Below are 23742 nucleotides of genomic sequence, written 5' to 3' on the forward strand. Positions count from 1 at the left end.
GTTGAATTTGAAATATTTATTTCAATATATTTTTTCCAGGATAACTTTTTGACCATGCCTTTTTCATTTTTAAATGTCTTTTCTTTTTTAAAATTATGTGATTTAATGAGTCTGATCTTTCTGAGTATCCATTTGAACAGGAAAACCCACACATTTGTATTGCACTATTCAATGAAAAGTTTTATTCGTAGGTGTCAAATCTGAGCCAAGGAGAGCTGGGAATTAGTTAAGCATTGCCTTTACTAAAACATGTTTTTGTGTTCTTCCCTGGGAATCAAAATTACTTGTCAGTGGAAATTCTATTTGCACAAGTGCTGTTTGTTATTGAAACAGTCCATGTATTGGTTTCTATTTAAATCCAAAAACTGACATCACAGATAATTATCCCAACATTCAAAATACTTGGAGAAGAGAAGCTTTTTCGCGTTGAAGCAAGTCGCTGGTATGAGAAATTCAATGCTGTATGTTTTGTAATGGGAAAAGAAGGGCTTTTTTGTTGTTTTTGTTTTACCTCTGTTGCACACAGTGTATCTTTAGAGTTGAGTGTAACAGCGTGTTGCATTTCAGTGGATTTTTGCATTAGTGGATGATTCTGTAGTCTAAGGGTCCTGTATAGTACGGAGTAGCATACTGAAGAATAATGTGTGGATTTCTAGAGGAAATCATTGCTTATTTCCCGTATTATGGGAAAGCCTTCTTGTACCCAAACCAAACTTCAGCAGGCAGCTTTGCAAAGTGAAGCACGTCTCTTTTCAGTCAAAGAAGTTGTTTTTTATACATGTATGCATACTTATGTGTGTGTATATGTACATTATACACAGAGAACACGTGTTTTACATGTGTATAAGTATATATTTTATACATATTTTTTAAAAAAGCCATGTAGTTACATGACTTGTAACCTCAAGCCTCTTTAAACAATTCAGTTTCCTTTCTCTCACTTCTTTCTCCTGTGTAAGCCTCCATCCTGTTCCGTTTTTTATTCTATTCCACTTCCTTTCCTGTGATGGCTCTGAATGAGTCACTTTGCCAGGCATTAAGAATATGTCTTGACAGTATTTCCTAAAGCTTATCCTACACTAGCTCATGTGGATGAAATTAACCTCTGCCTTATCCTTCCTTTCAAAGAGAAATATCTGTCCTAACACATCCATTTTCTTGGAAGGGGAAGGTGAGGGTGAGAACCCTTTCCATTAGCGACTGTGTATATTTAAACTAGGAGTCCTTTTCCATGAAAGGCTCTTAAGACCAAGCAGTGTGTTTACCACAGCTGAATATCAAGATCGGTGACTTCTTATAGAGTTGATTTATTATTCAGTCAGGAAAAAGTTAGTTGAAAAATGTTCAGGAAAGTCAAAATTAAGGCTCCTTCCTGATTGCTGTTCAGGTACTCTGCATGGCTACTGTTCTGCATTCTCTATTTTTTTTTAATTAAATGCCTTGTATAGGGCATCATAACAAATGGAAGGCCACCAGGATTGTGCTTTTCGTAGGAAGCTAGCAGCAATCAGATAAAGCACTTGGTTAACACTATGTGGGTACTTAAACACAGAGCTAAATTGTGTCCTTTCTTGTGGTTATGTGCACGCCAGCGTGCAGTTTGGGGTTTTAAAGCTATTCCTTTATTTTTTTTCCTCTTTGTCTTTTTTGTTTCCTTTTTGGGTTGTGGGTTTTTTTTTTTTTTTTTTTTTTTTGGGGGGGGGGGGGAGATGGGGGAGGCTGCTTTTTTTTTTTTTTTTTTTTTAATGTGTGTTGTTTTGTTTTTTCAGTTCTGGGTAGGTAAAGATAGAAACACCAAAAGAAAAAAAAATTCTAATCAGTTAATTGTGTACGTGCATCAGGAAACAAAAGTCTTTGTGCTAAAACCAAACAAGGAAAATTATAGTCCTAGAGAAGAGTAACTTTGGAAAACAATTAGCACATGTGAGAATAAGGATTCCCTTTAGGCTTAACTCAGCTGCTGGCCCCACAGAGCTTGCAGAACAGCAGCTCCACTTCTCCATCAGCTCTCAGTGAAGGAGATGTGAAAGGTTAAATCCATTCTATGGTTTCCAGATTTTGTAGAAAATAATAAATAAATAAAAACATGGACTTAAATTGCACATTAGCAAGCAATGTAGAAATAGAAAATTTATTTGCTATCACAAACAGGTGTAGTGTTTGTAATTGGAAGATCCAACAATTCTGTCTGGAGTACAATTATTGGGTGTTCATTTAAATGCTTGTTCAGTTATTATACCAGAGATGCTTAATTTGTGACTACAGAAGGTGGTTTGAACAGACTTGAAATCTTGACAGTGTCATTTGCAGATTGATTTCAGAAGTCCCAGCACTGCCTTGCGAGAACCTTACGTTGTCCTTTTGCATGCTGGATGCACTATGTTAGTATTTTCAATGCTCTTACCAGTTTCTAGGAACTTTTGTAGGGTTTTTTTGTTAGTTTGTTTGTTTTTGCCTTTTATCATGAACCACTGCACTGGGGTGGATAGGCCTGCTAGGCCTGCGTCTTTTTTTTTCTTTGCCCTTCCCTCCCCCATTATTTCAGAATGTATTTTAAAAATCCCATTTCTTCTGTAGCTAACATCTCTCTTCTAAAAACCATGCATACAATCCAAGGGTAGAATTCACTCTATGTACTTTAACTGGGCACTTTTATTTAGAGCTGTAGAGATAACACGGTCTGCAGACATGCTAAGCTTCTCTTAGAGTCACATTACAGCCCATGAAGGACATGACAGTGTTTCATGGTATGTTGGAAGGATGGCAAAATACTTGCACCATTTCTGTGGGGCCACTGGAGCACCAGAGCATATCAGCATACACCACCATCTGTAAGATGAAGTGTATACAGTCAGCACAAAACCAGCACCAAAATAACTCAGATTCAAAGTGGATTTTAGGGCTCAATTGCAATAAGATCTCTAAATAAGACTAGACAAGGGGAGAAAAGATGTGCTTAAAAGCATATTATCTAATGAAACCACAACTATGTGATAGACACTTGTGGCTTGATAGGCTGTTACCTGTGATAACTCAGCTTTCTCAGAGAGTGCCTGCATGCCAAACCAAAGTGTTCAAAAATAGCATTTGACCATGCAGGTGTTGCTTAAGAAGTTTTCCTTTTAGAATTTCTTTGCCTGTTAGTTAGACTTCTAAGCCTTTATAATAAGCATTTAAACAGCATATAAGAATTCCAGCTCTGAGGTAGATGATGTTCTGCCTTCTTGAGCATGAAGTAACAATAAAATGATAAAGTCTGGTAGCAAGGAAGGTCATATGATGGAAGGAATTAAAATTGCTCTCGCACACTCGGAAAATATCCAAACTAATTATAATGCAGTTCCCATTGTAAAGCAGACTGTGTGCAAGTAAGTAATTGGAGTGATAGTGCCTAGAGCATGACTTTCTGACTGCAGTGACAAAGCTGAGCCAGGTGTCCAGTGGTCTGTAACAAGCCATTTCTTTAGATACATGACTACTGAGGTAAAGAGAAAGATTCTTTCAGATAGTGAGATATCTGTGTTTGCAGTTGTATGATAGGAATTCACAGTAGGGTTGCTAAATTAATTGTCTATTCATTATTTAAATTTGGCAGTAAAAACAGTTGCTGGGATTTAGTACTTTATACAGCTAAGATGCCCATAACTGCTATGATAAACTAGCTTGTATTTTCTCATACAGAGTGAAGGTGAGACATCCAGTGGCTGTGTGTGGAGGATTCTTGTTATTGTATCTTTTCCTCATCTGTGCAAGGAAAAGAATTTTCCTATTTCCACCACCATGCTAATTTTGTTGTCCTTTTTGGCACCAAATGGAGCTCAAAACTTCTCTGAATTTTTCAGGATTTTTTTTTTTTTTTTTCTTAGTTATGAGCCATGATTTGTGCACATGCAATTCACTGTTACTTTGGTTCCTTTGCTGCCATTCATTCACAATTAAAAATAAAAAAATAAAAAAAAAATTGCTGAATTGGAGTAATAGAGAGGAACAATGGGCTATAACAGGATGTTCAAGACAGGGTCATTACAGTATATTTTCTTGTGCAATCCTGTTATGAGCAAGCTACATATTTACCAGCTTGCTTAATTTGTCCGCACCCTATTATTAGTGCAGTAAGGTTATGAGCTGCCTGTTTTCCATCAAAGTTCTGTATAATCTGATAGACATTTTATCTATTTGTAGAAAGTTATTCGTAACAGCTTTCTATATATTTTTTAGTATTCTGTATTTATCATCATTAGTAGTGGCAAGAAGGATGGATAAAGTAATGAGAAAAAGAGCCAGGAAATGCTTCAGTGTGAAATGGCAAATTAGTTTTAGTGTGCTTTGCAAAATAAACTTCCAGAAGCTTATGCCGAGCTGCTGAATTTAAAGGTCTAGATAAATCTTTTACAACAAATATTTTGATTTTAAAGTTTTAAAAGAAAATCTTTGATTTGCAGTGTTGTTTTTTTGACATAGAGAATACATTTTAGGCTATTTTTAACATTCATAATACAGGAGGCCAGTTTGCTCTAAAAAAGTGAGGGTAAGAAATAGTGCCTGCGGGTCTCTGAAGCATCTGTGGACAGTTTATGTGATGTGTGATTAATCTGGTGCTACTCTAGATGAAGGGCACCCACAAACGGTCACAGAAGCAAATGTTTAGAGAAGGTGTTGAGTTAATGTGAAATAAGGAGGTCAAGCAAGAGCATTCAGTCACATCTGGGAGGACACAAATTTGGAATTGATATCCAGGAATTAGTAGAATAGATTAGAAACCAACCCAGATGGATTTTGGATGCTGATGAAGACTGCATGTTTTCAGGATTGTGTGGGAATATCTCAGTCTTTAATCAAGATGTTACTTTCTTAGATGTGAAAATGATTCTTGGAATAAATACAGCCTAATTTGGAATACTGGGCTGAAGCTGTGTGTGAAATGGAAAACTAAGGGTACTGTAGGACAATTTTGAGGTTAGCAGAACTGCAAGGGGAAGTCTGTCTGGCAGCTAAATATATCAGTGCTGCCTTCTTTTGCACGAACTTCTGCATGGGAGGACGAGGGGGTGGAGGAATCAGCCACTGCTTTGAATATTCATCTGTAAGATTCTGGTTCTTTCAGAATAAGAGACACATTAACTGATATGAAGTGTCAGTGGATGAGATTTGAGTTGATGCTACTCATCAAAATCTTTTTCTAATTGAAAAGTTAATGTACAGCTTGACTGGCTCACTGGAAGTGTTAGAGACCAACTGTTTTACTTCAGCTCTTTGACTCATTTTGGCTTTTGAGTCTTAATCCTGCAAATCCTTAAAGATGGAGTAGGACACTTAGAAAGTACTAAGTGAAACTGTATGGATGGCACGCAGAGCACAAAACAAGGCCAGTGGCTTGCAAATTCAGCAACAATTTGAAGGGAACTGTACAGATGGCAGGAAAAAAGCTAGTGACTGGCAAGAAAACATTGTGAAGAAAGTATGTGTGGGGAAAAACATGTCGGTTGGCTGCTGGGGCCACACTACTACTACTATCTGAGAGGGTACCCAGTTGTTACCACGCCCAATGGTGTTATGTGTTTAACAAAGAATATCAGTATATTGTTTGGCATAGGGAAGAGAATGCTTAATGTGAAAAATAAAGCAACCATTTAATACTAATTAACAGTATTTTTGTGACCGCACACTAGTTAAATCATTCCTTCTGAAAATTATCTTACATGCCTGTATGTATGCAGTATTTTAATGGAAGTAGCTCCAAGAAATACATGTGCACTTCCAGAATCCATTTTGAAAAGGAACACTTAGCTGCTTAGAGCACTGAGTGCATGAAAAGGATTACATATGATGATTATTTACTTATTGAAATCAATCATGTTTCCTTAGATAGTGACTAGTTGAAAGAACACTGGATTTCTTGAGTTTATGTCATGTCTCAGGACAGGATGAGAACCATGATCAGAAAAGATGTCTGTTGGGTTGCTTTTCCTGTGAGAAAGCATATCTCTTTTACTCTTTCTTCCCAAGAAAGTGAGATGGAAATAACTCTCACCTTTGTAGGCTTCTAGCTGATGCACTAGAAGCCTGCAATCTAGAAATCACTCAGTCATACTAATTTGGCCAAGGGGACAAGATTCATACTGCCATAGATCATCACAGTTACTTGATTTTCACGGAGATGCAACCAATCTGCTTTCACAGAGTTTAACTGCCTGAAAATTTAAATAATATTGGCCTTTCTTATCAAAAGAGAACCTTCAAAGAATTGTCAGAAATTTTCTGGCAACTGTTCTTTGTTTTGTTTTCAAATTGCTCCTGATTCTGCTGATTAGTTTTATACATAAAAAGATGAATAAGGCTTCTAATATACAATTTGGTTTACTGGTTCAGGTATTTTAAAAAGAAAATAATTATGGGCCTACATTTGTAAGCACACTCAGGTAGAGTATAAAGTATTTCCAGTCCGACAGAGGGAGATGAAACTGTTTGTCACAGTGAAACAGTTGTTTCCTGGCAAGGGCAGTTGGTTCACAACTTCCAGTGTTTGAAGATGTCACAGGTCGTATGGATTCTGTGCGTTTGCAGCCTTTGGGCTTAACAGGAAGGTCAGCAAGTTATCAAGCAACTGCTGTCTGTTCGAGGAGATTCAAATGCCTTTCCTGCCCTGCTGTTGGGGCGCATCAGCTTTCAAAGAGAAAACAGCACTGCTCCTCTGAAGTTGCCACTATCTAGGCCTTGTCATCTAGCTAAAAAGAGCAAAGGCAAAATTAAAATTTACTTGCTTTCTTTTTTGTTGTTGTTGTTCTATCTGAGATCCTGTAGACCTTGTTTTCATCTAGCGTAGTCTCTGTGGAACTACCCAGTATAGACATTTTTGATTCTTTGTGTGTTTTGGTAGTCTCTCACAGCTGCCTTTCCAAAGCTGTCTGTATCCCCAAATCGTTAGGAGGATTCCTGCTTCTCAGTAACTATCTGTAAGGACTTACTGTGTTTTCTGTATATAACCTGTGCACATATTGTAACAGAACAAATCATAACATAATTCTTCCTCGCCAAACCTACATGGATAGTACGAAGGGTGATTAAACCAGAAGCCTCCCTTTCTGAGTAAATCATTTGATTTACTTCAATCCTCATTGCATGAGAGCATGGTTATCAGAAGACCTATTTCCAAGTTGCATGTCTTTTGAAGAAGTGCAAGATGTGCTTGTGGAAATGGTAGGTATGTGGTCAGTTGCACAGATGTAACTGCATCTATTTTTGTAGCTAGACTTAAGCAATAATTAACAGAAAATTAGAACTTTGTTTACATTTTTGAAAATATAGCGAGCACATTATCATTGTTACTGCTAGATGGATCCCTTCTGACAGCTTTTCAATGAATTAACTTCTTCTTTGTTTTGGTTAAGGAAAGTAACTTTTGCAATGCTCTGTAACCTGTAGAAATAACATATGTCAAAATCACAGCACAGCGTTCAAGAAAAATCTTTGATGTTTACTGGAAAACCACTTGGTAACAAAACGAACAGAACTGTGATTATTGTCAAATTTGATTTATTTTAGATAATGAAAAAAAAAAAATCAAAATTAGAAAGGGATGAAGTGACTCAAATGAAATCAGAGGCCTCTCTCATCTTCTCCAAATCCAAGTTGTACCATATTGTACGTAGTTGATGAATGCGATTTTATTGCTGATGACTCTTTCACATGCTTCTGCAGTGCCTATTCTTTTGTTAGATTTGGCATTGAAGTACCAAAATGTTATGGAAAAAGGCTGCTCTTGCATTATTTCTGGCATGCTTACAACTTGGGAGTATCTAAAATATCATCAGAAAACTTGTTCTCATGAGATTCCTGTCTAAATTTCCAGACTAATAAATCTGGAACATTATCCAAAGAAATGTAGATACTTTGACGCTCATAGAGTTACAGCAGAATTTGTGGTTGATGTTTTGGATTATTTTTGTTGCTGCTGGCTTTTGTTGTTTGCTTGGATTTTTTTCAGTGTTTCCCTTGTATTTTTTGTTTTGTTTTTACATAATCTTAGTTATTTCTTACTCTTTCTCTCTTGTCTTCTCAGCAAAACAAGTTTGTAAGAACTTCCTATGTCCTTTTGTCCCTTTCCCTTGTTTTTATTGAATTTATCATTCAGTGTCCTTATAAAATAGGTGTTATTTTTGATGAGCATTAGTTTGTTAATTTAAAGTGGAGTCTGACAGTGTATCAGTCCACATGCAGAATGAACTCTGAACTGAATCACTGCTGAAGGTTAACCCAAGTGAGAGAGTGAATATCATTTGGGAAAAATTTGTGGTTTTTTTTTTCCTGTGTTTAGTTCAGGTAGATTTAATAAAGAATATGCGTGTTATTAGTATATCAAATTCTCTTTACTAACAAGTCTTTGCTATTGAAATGTTTCATAATTTTAAACATGGTTGACCACTTTGTTCAAACATTACTACAGAAAAACAATTCATGCAAGGATCTGTCTATTAGAGTAGCATGAGCAGAGAGCTACTTTGCTAGTATAGGTGATGCAGCTGTCAGTGTTGTTACTGTGTCAGTATTCATCAGTAATTAATTCCATTGCTTTAACAAGAGCACTTGAAGACCATGTTATCATTCTAGCAGAACCCTGCCAAGCAGCTGGTGCTGTTTCTTGTTTTTTGTTTTGTTTCCTTTTGTTTTTTTCTCAGGGAAGTAGGATTGAGCTCACTGGAACTGTTTCTCATCTCTCAGATAAATATCAGTAAACTTAATCATTCAAAGAGAAACACATTTGACACTCATTACCTATGTGGATGAACATGAGGGCTGCTCCATAACTAATGCATCCTATTTCATTCTCTTGGCCTGTGACATCAGAGGTGGACATTGCTGGAATGCTAGCCCAGGTTGAACCTTTGTGCTGATATCCCATTATATTTTGTTGCCATGAGACAGATGGCAGCAGAGGGGCAGTCTGATAGAATGGCTTCTGGCCTGGTAGTGTGTATGAGGCAAAATTCTAAAACTGAATTCCTCTGTGGAAAAAATGGCACACATTGACATTCAGTGGTGCTTGCTGAACATTTCTAGAGACCAAACAGTGGATGCGAGCACAGTGTAGCTGTGGGTGGTGTGTTTCAGCAGTACTCACAGTGCTGTGGAAGGCAAGCCATGTTCTATGTGACCATGCACAGCTGCCACACTGTGAAGAGCATCATGCATGCGAACTGGCTAATGGTGGTAACTGTAGAAAAAGTCTTTTGTAGCTGAGAATTTGTTCTATCAAATATTGTTCTTGTGCTATTTGTATCACAGGTTTCTTGAAAATAAATAGGAGGCATTACTACTATAGTGCAATCTGTATCTTATGCCACAGTCACTGCTATTAATGGTTCACTAATATGGTTCAGATTTTATTGACATTCGTATCTGTAGCCTCCTAGAATAAAATTTATTACATATGCTTAGATAACTGATCAGCAGACTAGAGAATGTAACAGAGTTATATTTGAGATTCTATCCTCATTTTGTTATGTGTACTTTCCTGAGAAAAATTTACTTCTGTAGCACTTATATCCTCTTGCAGAAGCTCCTAAGAAATATTTACATATAGGAATAACGTTCCCAAAAGTCTTCTGTGAGGTAAAAGACTTACGGAAGCATATTCACTGAGAATAAGGAAGAGAAAAAACAGCTCTTGGTACTTTGCTAGTGGTTTCTGCACTGTGTAGACCTCTACTACCATCTAACAGTTGTCTTCTATTTCTCGAATGTTAATGAGTTCTACTTCAAAATTGTGCTTATGGAGAGACCTGCTTCCTTTTGGAAGAACATTAAGTATACTGGAAGCATCTGATCTTCCACCCTCACCTCTTCTCCAATCCTGATGATCTTGTTAAGTTTTTAAAAGCTTGGCTCCGTAACAAATTGCTCATAAGACCAATTAATGCTGTGTGGAAACAGATGTTTTTGATTTGTTAGCAGTCATGTTGTTTTCAAGCTTCAGAATATCGCAGGGCTATTATTTTTTGTAATGCGCCTCTTGATCTTTTCATTTGTTTTAGAACACTTAATTATGTTGCACAGATATAATTGGACTGGAGCAGTTACACTTTAAATGGAGGATTTCTGATCGTGAATCAGTTCTAGACCAGTGAGCTTTAGTATCCTTCTTTTTGCTTCTGTCTGTATCCCGTGCACAGTGCTTGCTGAAATGAAAAAAGATGTTTGTATCACTTCAAGGAACTAAATTTCTTTTTGCATTGCTTTGCCTAAATAATAATAATAAAAATTCTCCTTGGTTGTCTAGGAACTTACTGATTGTTCTGAAACTCACATATCATTATCTAGTTATACATTTAGTTAATAACAATAGCATATAATTATCCAGACTTTTTCAAAAGTCAGTGACTAAAAGCAACTTGAAGGAAAGATCATCTGTGTTTATGCAAGCTATATTCTGGGCTATAAAAAGTAACATTATTTTTGTAATTATCAGCCATTAATTGTGTTGGCTTCTTTTTGCTCCTAGAATAAACACAGAAAGAAAGGCATGTTTGTGTTTTGTTTGAAACCTTAATCAACAACAGCTCCCTAACATTCTCTTTTACTTTTCTGAAATTTACTTGCTCACAAATGGCATATGTCATCAAATTAAATGCATTTTTGCCATCTATGCAGTTGATTAAGCTCTGGAGCTTCTGTCCTTCAAGAATGCTAACAAAACTTCACAGTGACCATCTGGGCATCTGGCCTCGTTCAGAACAGGATCATTTCTCATGTAGCATTCTGTATTTTAATAATCTCTGGCAACTTCAACATGGTAGTTACACTTCAAAGACTGTTTTCTCTCATGATGACCTAAGGGCCAGTGGAGCATGGAGAAGTGTAGAAGAAATACATTCACAGTTTCTGTCATGAGAAAACTCTGTAAGAGTCAGGGTCACACTTGGGCTTCTCCTGGGTCAAGAGAGCCACAGAAGCTTTTAAGTGTTTCTCTTAAAGGAACTAACAGTGAGTAAATGACAGTGAGTTGTCACTGCCTAGTCAAGCTGTGAGGAGAGCAGTAGTACTGGTAGAATGACAAATATGCAAAGACTCACATTTGTGGATGTCTCATCAAGTCTGTCTCTTGTTCAAATCAAAAGACTTGAATCAAAATTAACTGCCAGATTTACTTACCAAAATTAATTGAATTAACTTACAAAGTATGATAGGGTTTACAAATAGATTTTCACAGTTAAGACATTTTGAACAGTTGCTTGGGGAATAATATATTAGTGTTAACATGTAGCTTTAGAAATCTTAGGTTTTTACAACTTAAACAGCCCTGCTTTGTTACTTGCATAGTTTAGTGGAAACAAGAAATAATGTGTAAATAGTATTCAAAGTTATTGAAGGATTGCATTCCTTACAATGAATGCAACGAGTTCTGCCAAAGAACATCTCAAGAATGATATTCTCAAATGTATAACTCAGATAATAGATTTCTGCAGTAATTCTTTAGTTTTCCCCATAAGTTGTGATAGCTGCAGCTAGGATGAAGAATGCTAACAAACATTAGGATGTAGCAGCAAGTGTGTCATAACCACTTGTGCCAAGAAAATAATCTGATCTGATCCCATAGTGATCAGCTCCACCTATGTCACAGTCCTGTTGGAGAAAAATGATATTGCTTAGAGAAATGTACTGGTGACATTTTATGGTAGTAAATATTGGAAAAATATTGCTTCTCAATGAGATTTAAATACAAATCAGGTTTGTTTCATTTTTTTTCTCTATGCCTAGAAGAAGTTATCATAAAGGAAGTTTAATATTATACTGGTAAGATGTGAAATGCAAATGAAAGGGAATAACTTAGAGAATAGACTTTTCAAATCTGAAGTTTGTTTTTTGTTCCCAAAAAGTACATGAGAATCACACTGAATAGCTTTCAAAGCTGACTACTTCAATGTATTAAGATATAAACAGTAATTTAAAACCACAGTTTGATTTTTTTTAATAGACTAGATATCTATGAGATACAACTTAGTATCTTTCAAAGATAAGACATTATATAGTTAAAATACAATTATATAAAGGGTCCATGAGCATGCAGCATGGTAATGAGTGATGTTTACAATACAATTCACACAGTTTTGGCTGTTGGAAGCTGTATTGTTAGGCTTCTGGCTGGGACTCAGGATATCCCTTGCTACTTTCAAAAAATCTCTTGAGTCCTTAATTTCCAGATGAACAGTCACCAAAAGTCCATGGAAGAGTCCTTGAGCAAAACTAAGACAGCACTGAATGCCTTTTTTTTTTTTTTTTTTTCCAAACTAGAACTGTTAAAGCCCTATGGTGAAAATAACTTGTTGGAGAGGATTTTCAAATTGTTTAAGGGGCTGCCTGGATTTCCAGCATGATCTTATTTGAGCAGTGTATGCCACTTGTCTTTGGATATATTTTTCATCAATGAATCTTACAAGATCTAAGTTATGTTAGGAAATAGAGCATGGTGCTGCTGCATTACTTCTATAAAATTGTATCTTCAGAGCTGCCATTTTATGACTGCTTGGCAAATCCCAGCAGAGCCATTTGCAATCAGAGAGGCAAGCTGCTAATGATGCTTCAGTAAAACTAATATGTGATGCAAATGGATACCTTCCTTCACCCCTTTCACTGCTTCAAGAACACTTGAATTTGGTCACTTAAACTCTGGGAGGAGCTGTTTGCTGCAAAAATGACTCCATATTTCTGTTTGTCTGTGCTTTTGGTATACAATATTTAAAGTCTATACAAACAAGACAAATTAAACAGCCTGCTGTACTCATCTGCCTTAGTGATTGTTTTGATAGATTACAGTTGCTGGAAGTCTGCACAACTTTTTTTTCCAGTGTTCTTTCAGCTGTCTTCTGATTTTGTACAGCCATACTGCAATATTTCACCTTTTTGTTGGGATCTCACCCAAAATTTTCATAATGCTTTTCTGGCCCTTGGTGAAGTTTTTCTGAAACCTTCGCTTAACTGATTTGCCCTTTTTTTGCACTCTATGGAGGTGATTCAGCCTTTAACCTGCCCACCCATCCACCTCTCCTCTTTTCACACAACCTTTGCTTTTGAGTTTGTTTTTCATTTTGCTCTTGGCATGTGATTACATAACGACTTTAGTGGAATAACTTGGAAACTCAAAACATGAATATGCTATTTTTTATGCTTCTTAAAATTCCCATTGTATTTTTTTGTATGTTTTTTATCTCCTGCTCCTTCAGCTAAGCCATTTATAGGAAAGTTATTAATAGGGCAGGGATTTGTAAGGATTTCACATATTTGAGGTGGGATGGGATTGCCCAGTACGTGGGCACCTACTGGTGCCTGCTAAGTGCACCTCAATGGCAGCTGCCTCCATGCAGGATGCTTGAGAGACATTGAGGCCAGCTTTGGTGTATGTCTCTTATCCCTTCAGAGCAGGCAAGTGAACTTAGGCTTGATATCTCTCAGTATGGAAATGTGTGATGAATTCTGGTTGGAAGATGCAGTATGTATGTAGTTACGTCTGTGTGTTTGCAGATTGCAACTTGAGATAAGTACTATAGAGCAATTATGCTACCAGCAATTTGTAGAAAAGTCAGAATGAGAGCCAATGGTTTGATTTGTAACAATTCTGCACTCTCTGCAGTATTTGTATGTGATGTTCACTTTTTCTTTTTGCAGAAGATTAGTTAAAAGGCATGAATGTTATGAGTAGCTAGGCAGGTCCATTTCCACTGCACCAGCATGTGTTGTGAATGTCCTCAAGGTATGGTTTGGGTAGTAATATTGTTAATGGTGTTGCTATTTAAAAAAGTTATCATTAGCTTCTGACATTAATACCCTTTCAAGTTCTATTGTTTTAAGCACAGAGATTTGAGAAATCCTTACAGTACTGGGACAAAATAATAAATTTCCCCAACCAAAGGACTGTAAAGTGTTTGAGAACTGCTGACTGGGGGACTGCTTCAAAATCTGAAGAAAGTTTTAGATTTTACATCTGTAGCTTTTTAAAATGACACTCAGTGAAGATAATAATCAGATGGATATTTAGCTCTTAAATATAATATTTTAATGTAAGTTAAATTCTTTCATACCCTTTAGTATTTTTCAAATTTTTAGTCAAGAAATATGTTCTATTTAAAGTAGTGATAATTTTCTTACAGTACTTTTCCTTTCCTAACGTTTTGTTTTCTGACAAAAGTTTAAGAGGTCAGACTGCTTTTAATTAATGGTTCATGCTGGCATTACAGGTATATCATTTATAATAGCAACAATGAAAAAGCAGCCCTGCGTTTGGCTGCTGTTACTAGATGTTAAGCTGAAAAATCAAGAAGTATTTTAAAAAACAATTTATTTCAAGCGCATTTATTTTGTCTGGGGTGCTGTAGAAGTTCACTGGGAATTCTTGTCAGTCACAGTGGCTTGATTGACCATTGATTCCTGCATTATTATGTATCTAAGCATAGGTGGTTTTTAATTCCTGCTGAGACTCTTTGGGAGAAATGGAGGATTTATGACAATCGATGTGGCTGATGGCCAGACAGTTGAAATGAGCTTTAAATTAAAATCAGCTTTCTTCATGCCAGTATGTTGCAGGAGACTGTTACTTCATGGAATGCAGCACTAGTGTTTCATACACTTCACTATGATGTAGTTACATCTGAATGTCATTTGTTAATTACAGTGTGAATTTTTCATGTTATTGGGGGTCAAGCTATGATTAAGAAGGGTGCAAATATTTGTTATACAAGGTTGTTAAATGCAATTCATTCTATAAGGTGAGATCTTAGAATGGGTTGCAAGAGATGAGATAGAGATAGAGCTGGCTACAGAAGGTCACATTAGGTAACGATTATACATTTACTTAGCTGTGTTGGAAGCCTGCTTGGTGATTTGTAGATGCAGAGAGAATATTGATGTAGATTGTCTCACCGAAGTGACTTAATGTGGGGAATTCCTCCTGGGAAATCTTCCTTCAAACTCAGCATATGAAGTGTACTAACAGGGGTAATCATGTCCAAACCGTAGCCTGAGAACAGATTTTGAGTAGGCTGATTCTAAACACTACATTTCTCACTGGTATTCTCTCCTGCAGAGAAGAAAAATTAGATCTGTATTAGCTGCTTAAAGACTCTGAACTCTATGATTCAGTAGGAGAATTAAAAATACTGATTATCATCATCCCTTTGTGTTCCCTTGGTACTTCTCTGTGAGCTTAAAGGAATATCCAAAGACATCATTTGAAGGTTTGTTGTCGTTTTTTTTGTTTCTTGTTTTTAGAACTGAACCCATCTTCTTTGTATTGTAATCATTCTACGTTTAGTAGTAGTATATACTTTCAGTAGCTGATTTGGCTCTCAGTTCTGAATTAGTTCAAATTTCCCATAAGATTTGTAGTTTGATTTTCAACAGATGTTTTAAGGTCATCTTCTATGTAATGATTGGTACTCAACAGTGCGGGGTTCAGAGTTCAGCTCTCTGGGTGATAGCCACTTCAGACTTGAAGTTCTCTATTCCTTAAAAATGCTTATCAAAGGTTTTCCATTCTCCATGGCTTCCATAAGTGGTACAAGACAGATCAGTAATGACTTCAAAGCTAGAAATTGTATGCTAACAACAGTGTGGGAATGAATATACTTTAGTCTGGAGGATGAGAATGATGCTTACTGATATCTCAGTGTCTTACTGAATTCGTATCTAGGAGATGATGACTTTTGGAATATGACAGATCAGATGCAGCTAAGCTTGTCAGTGTTGCTCTTGATCAAAGTCTGTGTTTAATCCATCTTATACTTGTTTTAGACAAAGCAAGAAGAACTTTGTTTCCTGTAAAACATTTATATGCTATCCAGAATAATTAACGCCTTCATAAAAAAAAAAAAACAAAAAAAAAAACGTTCCGTGAAATGTGAGAGACTGTCCAGGTAATAACAGCTGTTAGTAGCTTTCAGCTTTTCTAAAGAAGGTGCCTGGCTTATTTCTCTGCACTATCACATCATTGGGCAGTTAAAAAAATAAAAATACCAGTACTAGAGACAGTTATTCCCTGACGGTGTCTCGAGAAGGGGAAATAGGTTTACTTTGGGGTGGCAGGAGGGGAGAGGGGAAAAAAATAGTTTTATACCTGCAAATTGTGGTTTCAAATGAGAAACTTGGAGATATTAGGGAAGCAAGTAGTTAGCTCATCAGATCTTTTCTGTCCTTTGAATTCTGTAGATCTGAAGCAGAAACTAACATTTTTATTTCTGCAAATACACAAAGGCACATACCTCTTACGGAAAATACTTGCATCTAGTTAAGAATTAATATGGAAATTTTCTGTCTGTGCTTGACCCAGTTATCTATGTCACCAAAAAGAGCACTTGATTTCTGCTTTACAGCTTCAGAAGAGAACAGTACTCTCTCTCTCCCATATATGCTGATTAATTCAGAATATTGTATTTATTACCTGTTGAGTTTAAGCAAATATCCTGCTCTATCAACAGCAAGAGGAAGCCCGTGCAGGAGAAATCTGTATTTCACCGAAGGAAGCTTGGCATAAGCTACCTCGATATAAATGCAGGAGATATTTTTTTGTTTGTTTCTGTATGGTTCCCTTGCATGGAATCGGTTTGGTGATGTGGTTTCCGTTGGTTCCAACAATGTCAAGGCCATTGATGATGAAAGTTCGTACTGTTTTTCCCCATTGCTAGGAAAACTGTCTTCCCCCGTCCTGCCCCACAACCAAATCTCTGCCAAGCAAGCAGCTGTGAACAAAATTTCTCAGCAAAAGGAATTTGAAGTTTTGCACACTGGGTGGAACAGGAAAAACACAAAGTTTTGAGAGAGATGAGGTGGGGCACGCAAGTTCGAATCCTCTGAGTAAAATGGGAGGATATGCATTGGATGATCCTTTGGAGGTGTCTTATGTAGAAAACCACAGGAAAAAGTGGAAAAATGCAAGAGAAGATTATCTTTTCATAATGACTTCGGGTAACTTAGTCTAAGAAATATTTGCTATTAAAGTTGATTTGCAAGCCTACTGAAAGTGAGTACTGCAACTACATCTGAGAAACTGGCAGATCAAGGGCAAGGACTGGTCAGTAGAATGTGTTTTAATTTAATTTTAGTAAACATTATCCTTATCAAAGCTTCCTATAGAATTCTACATTTTATTTCCCCCAGGATTATTTTAATGGAGAGCAATTAAGTCACTATCAGAATTTTGTAGGTTTTTGTTTTGGTTTGTTTGTTTTTTTTTAATCTAGGAAAATAAATGCAAGACATGAATTTGCAGAAAAGATGCATGCCTACCTTAAGACATCTATATTTTTCATGCTTATAGTGGAAATTTTCAGTTGCTTGCCATTTGGACAATCCTTAATTGAGATTTTCCACAATAATTTTCTGCCTTAATATGATTAATATTTCTACATGTGACAAGGAGACAATGACCTTAAATATGTGAATGAAATATAAGTAGAGTTTATACCTAAGTTATGAACAGAATAGCTGTGCATAATTCCCATTCCTCTGTGCTGTGGCCATAGTGCTTCTGATGTTTTATTACATTTGGAACGAAATATTTAGTTCTCAAGAAATACCTTATCCAAGAGAGACTCGGTTTTATCAAGGCTGTGAAATTGTTTCCAATATCTGTGGTATTTTAATGTTCTTAACTAATATTTTTATTTTGGTTTGCAATCAGGTAAGCCGGGGTGGAATAGTGCATAGGATGTGGAAAAGTCTGTTTGCAATTAAGGAAGACTAATTGGACTTCTGGGACTGTGTGTAAGATACACCAGTCTTTCCCACGGCCACGCCCTGAGCATATGATCTTTAACTGAATTCATGGAAACATCCAGGCTGCTTCCTACAGATTGCAGCTGGCACTGTCTGTAAAATCTGTGCTTCACAAAGAGAGGAGGATTTTATGTGATAATGTGCAATGATACATTTCATCCTGCCAGAATGATACTACACAGCTATGTGAAACAGATGGAATGCACTGCGAAAAGGAGGAAAAAGGCAATACTTGTGCCTAAAATAGGGCTCCTATTAATGGTCATCTTTGCAGTTCTCATTCAGAGGAGATGAAATAGTGTAGTCCTTGGCCATGAAATATGTGTGTGGCTTACAGACTGCATGCCAGCTAAATTGTTAGGTGACACACCAACTGTTTCTGCTATTTCAAACTTGTAACATGCTTCCCTGCAGCATAATCTCTTCAAGTAGAGCTTTTTCACTGGCATAGCATCACCTTCCTGTTAACAGCATAAAAATGGAACAGTGTGTTAGCTCAAATTTAAGGCCAGTTATGGGTCTATCCGTAAGGTTAGCGTAGTCACTTGGTAGCACTTGGATTCCTCTTCAAAGGATTTCACTTCTCATTTTGTTAAGATGATTAGTTAATTACTCTGGTCCTGTAATTCTTCATGAAACTGACAGTAACTCTTGCAAAACAAGTGTTTCTTTTACATTTAGAAGCTTGAGCCTGTGTCAGAGTTGTGCTTATGTGAATGTTCCTCTGGATGCAGTACAGTGTGGATGAAGCTGAAGAGACTTCCCATTTAGAAACATTGGTGGATGATATTGTCCTGTATTTGTCCACACTAATATTAATTCAGATTGGTAAAAAATTATCCTTGAGTTATTATTAGCTGTAGCGCTTGAAGGAGGTATGTGTAGAGAGATTAAAAAAAAAAACAAACACCCTGTTATTGGTCATTCTACTTTTGGCTACTTTAAGACCCCTCTGCAGCTGCTCTGTGAGGAAAATGAGGAGAGAGATATAACAAAGTCTCTGGTTATAGATGTAAAGCCAAAAGCTTTCATATTGCTGTTTTTTTAATTTGTCTCAAGTATGTGCTTCCATTCTTTTCTGTCATTAGGGGTCATTCACAAGCTTTTGTTCTTCTGCATATACTTGTTCAGAGAGATAGGCCATGATTTTGGAAGTCAAGACTAATGTCTCTGTGGGTTTCAGGAAGACATGTATAGGTGGATAAACAGCTAGAAAACATTATTCAGTGATATAGACTTCTGAAGAATATGTAGGAGGTAATTTCTCAGTGGACAAAGAGAAGGCTGAGGTATTCAACAACTTTTTTTTTTTTTAACCTCACTCTTCACTGGTGACTGCTCTACACACAGCCCTCAAGCAGATGGTTTGGAAGGTGGAAGCATTGTTCCTCCTGCTATAAGTGAAAATAAAGTTCATGGCCACCTGAGCACCCCAAGCATTCGTAAGCCTATGGGTCTCAATGAGATACATCCCTGAGTCCCAAGGGAATTGGCTGAAATAGTCACCAAGCCACTGTTGGTGATATCTGAGAAGTCATGGTGGTGAATGGTGATGGAGATTGGTGACAAGTATTGTACCTTAGGAATCAGTACTGGGACCAGTGCTCTTTAACATCTTCAAAAATAACATCAACAGTGGGATTGAGTACACCCTCAGAAAGTTTGTGGATGGCACAAACTGTGGTGTGATCGACACTCTCGAGGGAGGAGATGCTGTGCAGAGAGACCTAGACAGGCTCAAGCAATGGGCCCAGGTTAACCTGATGAGCTTCAATAAATTCAAGTGCAGTGTCTTGCATCTTGGTCACGGTAACCACTGCTGTCAGCGCAAGCTGGGAGATGTAAGGATGGAGCACAGCCCTGCCAAAAAGGTCTTGAGGGTGCTGGTGGATGGCAAGTTGGACATGAGCCAGCAGTGTGCCCTTGCAGTCCAGAAGGCCTGGATATAGCCAGTGGATTAAGGGAGATGATCCTGCCATTCTACTCGGTATTGGTGAGATGTCACTAGAGTACTGAATCTAGATGCGAGTCCTCAGTTTAGGAGAGATATGGACCTGTTGGAATGCATCCAGAGAAGGACCACAGAAATGATCCAAGGGATGGAACAACTTCCCTGCAAGGACAGGATGAGGGACAGACTGTTTAGCAGGTTCTGTAGTGACAGGACAAAGGGAAATGGTTTCAAATTAAAAGACAGGATATTTAGGTTGGACTTAAGGAAGAGGTGGTTTTACAGTAAGGGTGGTGAGGCATAGGAAGAGATTGCCCAGAGAAGTGGCCGATGTCCTGTCCCTGGGGGCAACCACGGCCAGGCTGGATGGGGTTCTGAGCACCCTGATCTAGCTGTGGCCGTCCCTCTTCATTCCAGGGGAGTTGGACTAGATGACCCTTAATGTTCCCTCCCAACTCAAAATGTTTTATGATACTTTCCATTCTGTTGGGGTTAACTACTACTGGTTTTTAACATTTTGAATCTCACAAATCTCCTTTATGGCTAACACACTCTGTATGAGTCCAATTAAAATATCTGTTGATAAAATGCCATTTGAGAAATACAAAAGATGAAAAAGCATAGGGAAAAAAAATGGGAAATAACAAGCTAATTAAAAAGGAAAGAAGACAGGCTTCAAACTGCTAGAATTCAAAAGGTTGTTTTTGGCTGCTGTTTTTTCTTGGCTTTTGCTACAGTAAAGATTAATAGTTTTGATAATTTAGCACAGTATAACTTGTAATGTCTAATATTCAAAGGCTGAAATATACCAGATCTTGCTCTTATGACTTTCGGCATGTGAAAATTTAAATGTGTTCTGAAAGAGGAAATGACTTGAACTGTAGTGGCTTAGGTTGACCTGGTAAAGACTTTGAAGTAGCTGGGCGTTTATTTTGTTTTGATTAAGTATGCTAAGCTGAACTTTTTTTTTTAATTGCCTTAAATTTATCTGAACTTTTTTTTTGGAGTAGTGAATGCATCAGAAATTTTCTGTGAGTGAAAATGTCAATATTCGGAATGAACTTCTGTCTGAGTGTTAATTTTCAATGAGACCAATTATTACTGCTGATAAGATGAAAACTTTGGGAGTGTTTTGTTTCTTTATGTTATGTTTTGCTTGGTTGGGTTTCCCAAAATATATATATATGTATATCAACACAAAAGCAAAAGATGATAGTGCTTCAGATACTTCCTTTGCAAACTTACCTCTGTTTGCTTTATCCGTTGTATTGAAGTCAATGACCAAAGGTGAACTCAAATTTAGGATGCTGGTTCTAATGTGGTAGTTACTGCAACGCTGTGTTTATGCTGGCATGAGCAGTTCCCTTTCCTGGCCACCTGCTCTCTCTCCGTCCTGCTCTGAGTTGTTAGTGTGCTGTGGTCCACCTAAAAGATAACGCTTATATAAAACTTCATATAAGAAAACGATTTAAAAAAAATTAGAGTACTTCTGTCTGTGTTTTTGTGAAAGTGTCCACACTTCAATATGTGAATCTGGGAGAATTTCTGATTTAAGACCTGTGACTTTCGCAGAACACAAGGAATTGCCAAACTGGCTCGAGGCCAGTGACAAAGAGTGTGATCAGTAAGCTTGGAAAAAAAACAAAAGTCCTGATTCATTTTGTTTAATCCATTCTCTCATTCCTATTGCATTATTCTGACCTTGAGTAAAGTCTTTGAACTACAAAAATACTGTTCTCGTAAAATTAACGTGTTTTAATGAACAACAACAACAAAGCTTTCATAAGGGGACCGTTGAGTAAATGGCTTCAAGCTGTAAACATTTTCACAAAGAAATCTTTGGATTTCTTTACAGTCCTTACTTGGTAAGCTGCAGCAGTCCTTCAAATAAAACCACCACCTGCAAGACATACATACAACAGCAGTTCACTCTGCACTTGTGAAGAGGCAGCGTCTGGAAAATAAATGAATGTCAAACATCTGAGTGAGAGTTTTTGTAGAATTGTCTTCATGTCTCTTTGAAGTCATCAATTCATGCTGTCATTATTTTAATTTGGAGTGATAGTGATTTTTCTTGGAAGTGCAGAAATGTTGGAGGAGAGAGTTAATATGCCTTATTTTTCACATATAAAATTTAATCTTATAACTGTAGTCTGTTTAAAGTAAAATATTTGAAATGAACTTCTCTGTATTTCCCAGTTGGGAAATGAGGGAGTAGGAAGCCAAGTGTGAGAGAACGAAGAAGCTGCTAAAGGAAAGAAAAGAAGCAGGCAAAGCCCCTCTGCTACAGAGTAAAATTCTCGTTGTACACCCTTCCAACATGCACTGCTGCTGAGATTTATTGCAGGTTACTCTTTGTGGTATTAATATCAGCAGATGCAAGCTGAGTGGAAAGCAAGATGAGAAACGTTGTTCGGAATACGTTGTTAAGGCTCTCGGTTCTCTTAATCGTAGCAAAGAAGTCCTGTCTTCATGCTCTCAGTTAAGGCCTGTGCCCATGCTCTGTAGGGACGAATGAAACTTGTCCTCACTGTAGCAACTGTATGAATGGCAGTGTTGTCTGTGCAAATCCTTGTCCTATATTCAAGCTCCAAGGAGTTGTAAAAGGAGACAGGAAGAAAGATAGAGCCCTTGGAATAAAATGTTTAATGAAGGCCTAGTCTAAAATATTAAAGATAGTCCCTGCTTGAATACACAGCTGGAATGAAGAAATAAGAGTTCTTCCAGCTTGGGATATTCTGTGATATTATATGATTCCAGTAGAATCGTGGGCTCAGACAGTATAAGGCAGGAAATGTAAAACAAGCACTAAATGAACGAAATTCAATCATTTTAAAATGCAACCTGTGGAGAAAATATTATCCTGCTTTTTTATTATAATTTTATTATGATAAAATATGTAAAGGTGTGTGTTCAAGGGAAGCTGATTTCAATAGTAAAGGTCATTTTATGCTTGCTGCCTGTTCTTGTTATCTCTTTTTAAGCTAGATGTAAGAAAGTTTTATACTATATCATGCTGTCAGACTTTGATAGTGGTTTTCATTTAGAAGATGAAATAATCAGTACTATTGGCAGAAAATATAACCAAGAAAACATTGTGAAATTATTTTGGAAATGTGGAGTATTGTTATTTTGCTTTAATATTTCTAACATTCATATGATGCATTTATTTGGCACAGTTAGATATCTAACAAATGGAAACAATCCTGCTGAATTTTAGCTCTATTAGTCTGTAATTGAGTCGTTGCATTTCTTCCATGTGCAATTGCAGCATTTCGTACTGCTGGCTTCATAAGTTGTGAAGTCAATAGAAAGTTCAACTTATTTCAGTGGGAAGAGTAGAACTTCAATAATCTATAATAAAGGCATTGAAACAGAGGGAGAGAGAATGTCTGTCTATGCAAGAACAAGAAGGAAATGTTTTTGTATTTCTAGCAGCTATATCTGAAAGGTATGCATCCTTTTTTGTCAATAGAATCCGTGTCAGTGTAGATTTAAAGAGCCAAGTTGGTGTGACGGATAAAGACACAAAACCATCTTAGCTCTGCAGTCTGCTGTGTGGAGAGGAGAGATGGTGCCTGAGGGCAGAAGTTGCTGAATATTTCATGGGAAGAAACCTGTTCGAGTTTTACCCTCAAAACTGTTGCTATGATGATTTTGTTGTGGGTTGTTTGTGTTTTTGCGTGGGTTGTGGTTTTGGGGTTTTTTTTTTTTGGTTGGTTAGTTTGGTTGTTTTTTAACTGTAATATGTAGCCTAAAGAACTAGCGCCACCATCAATTTATGGTACATTCTTACAATTTTAGGAATTATTAGAGATGGCCAACAGTGCTGTCAGTAACTGCTAGTATAATCTGTTGGAAGTGGGAGAAAAAGCGGGAGAAAAAAACTTAGATGAATGGTAGCCAAAAGCTGTTAATGGGAAAAAGTACACAGAAGTAATTTAATCTGTGTAATTTTATCTACAGATGGTTCTGTAATCTCTGCAAGGCCTCTGGCAAGCTTCTAGAGTGATGCACAAAAAAAAAAAAAA

The 23742-nt window shown here is 37.0% G+C and overlaps 2 protein-coding genes across 16 annotated transcripts in view; one reads left to right on the forward strand and one right to left on the reverse strand.

Moving 5' to 3' along the window:
• Positions 1–23742, forward strand: part of CALCRL (calcitonin receptor like receptor) — a 67730-nt gene that overhangs the window by 8396 nt on the left and 35592 nt on the right. The window lies entirely within an intron of this gene.
• Positions 1758–23742, reverse strand: part of LOC116235940 (uncharacterized) — a 182053-nt gene continuing 160068 nt past the window's right edge. For 11 of the 15 annotated variants that reach the window (XM_090144394.1, XM_090144391.1, XM_090144385.1 and 8 more), the window contains 3 exons: positions 20957–21136; positions 14911–15067; positions 1758–10175 (listed from right to left, as the gene is read on the reverse strand). In XM_090144394.1, the coding sequence (XP_090000520.1) occupies positions 21011–21136 (126 nt within the window). In that variant the 3' untranslated portion in view covers positions 1758–10175; positions 14911–15067; positions 20957–21010. Of the gene's footprint in view, positions 10176–14910; positions 15068–20956; positions 21137–21573; positions 21666–23742 lie in introns of all 15 variants that reach the window. The other 4 variants (XM_090144403.1, XM_090144392.1, XM_090144384.1 and 1 more) reach the window with 3 other exon arrangements.

This window comes from Phasianus colchicus, chromosome 7, assembly GCF_987193195.1.
Source record: "Phasianus colchicus chromosome 7, bPhaCol1.hap1.1, whole genome shotgun sequence".
NCBI lineage: Eukaryota > Metazoa > Chordata > Aves > Galliformes > Phasianidae > Phasianus > Phasianus colchicus.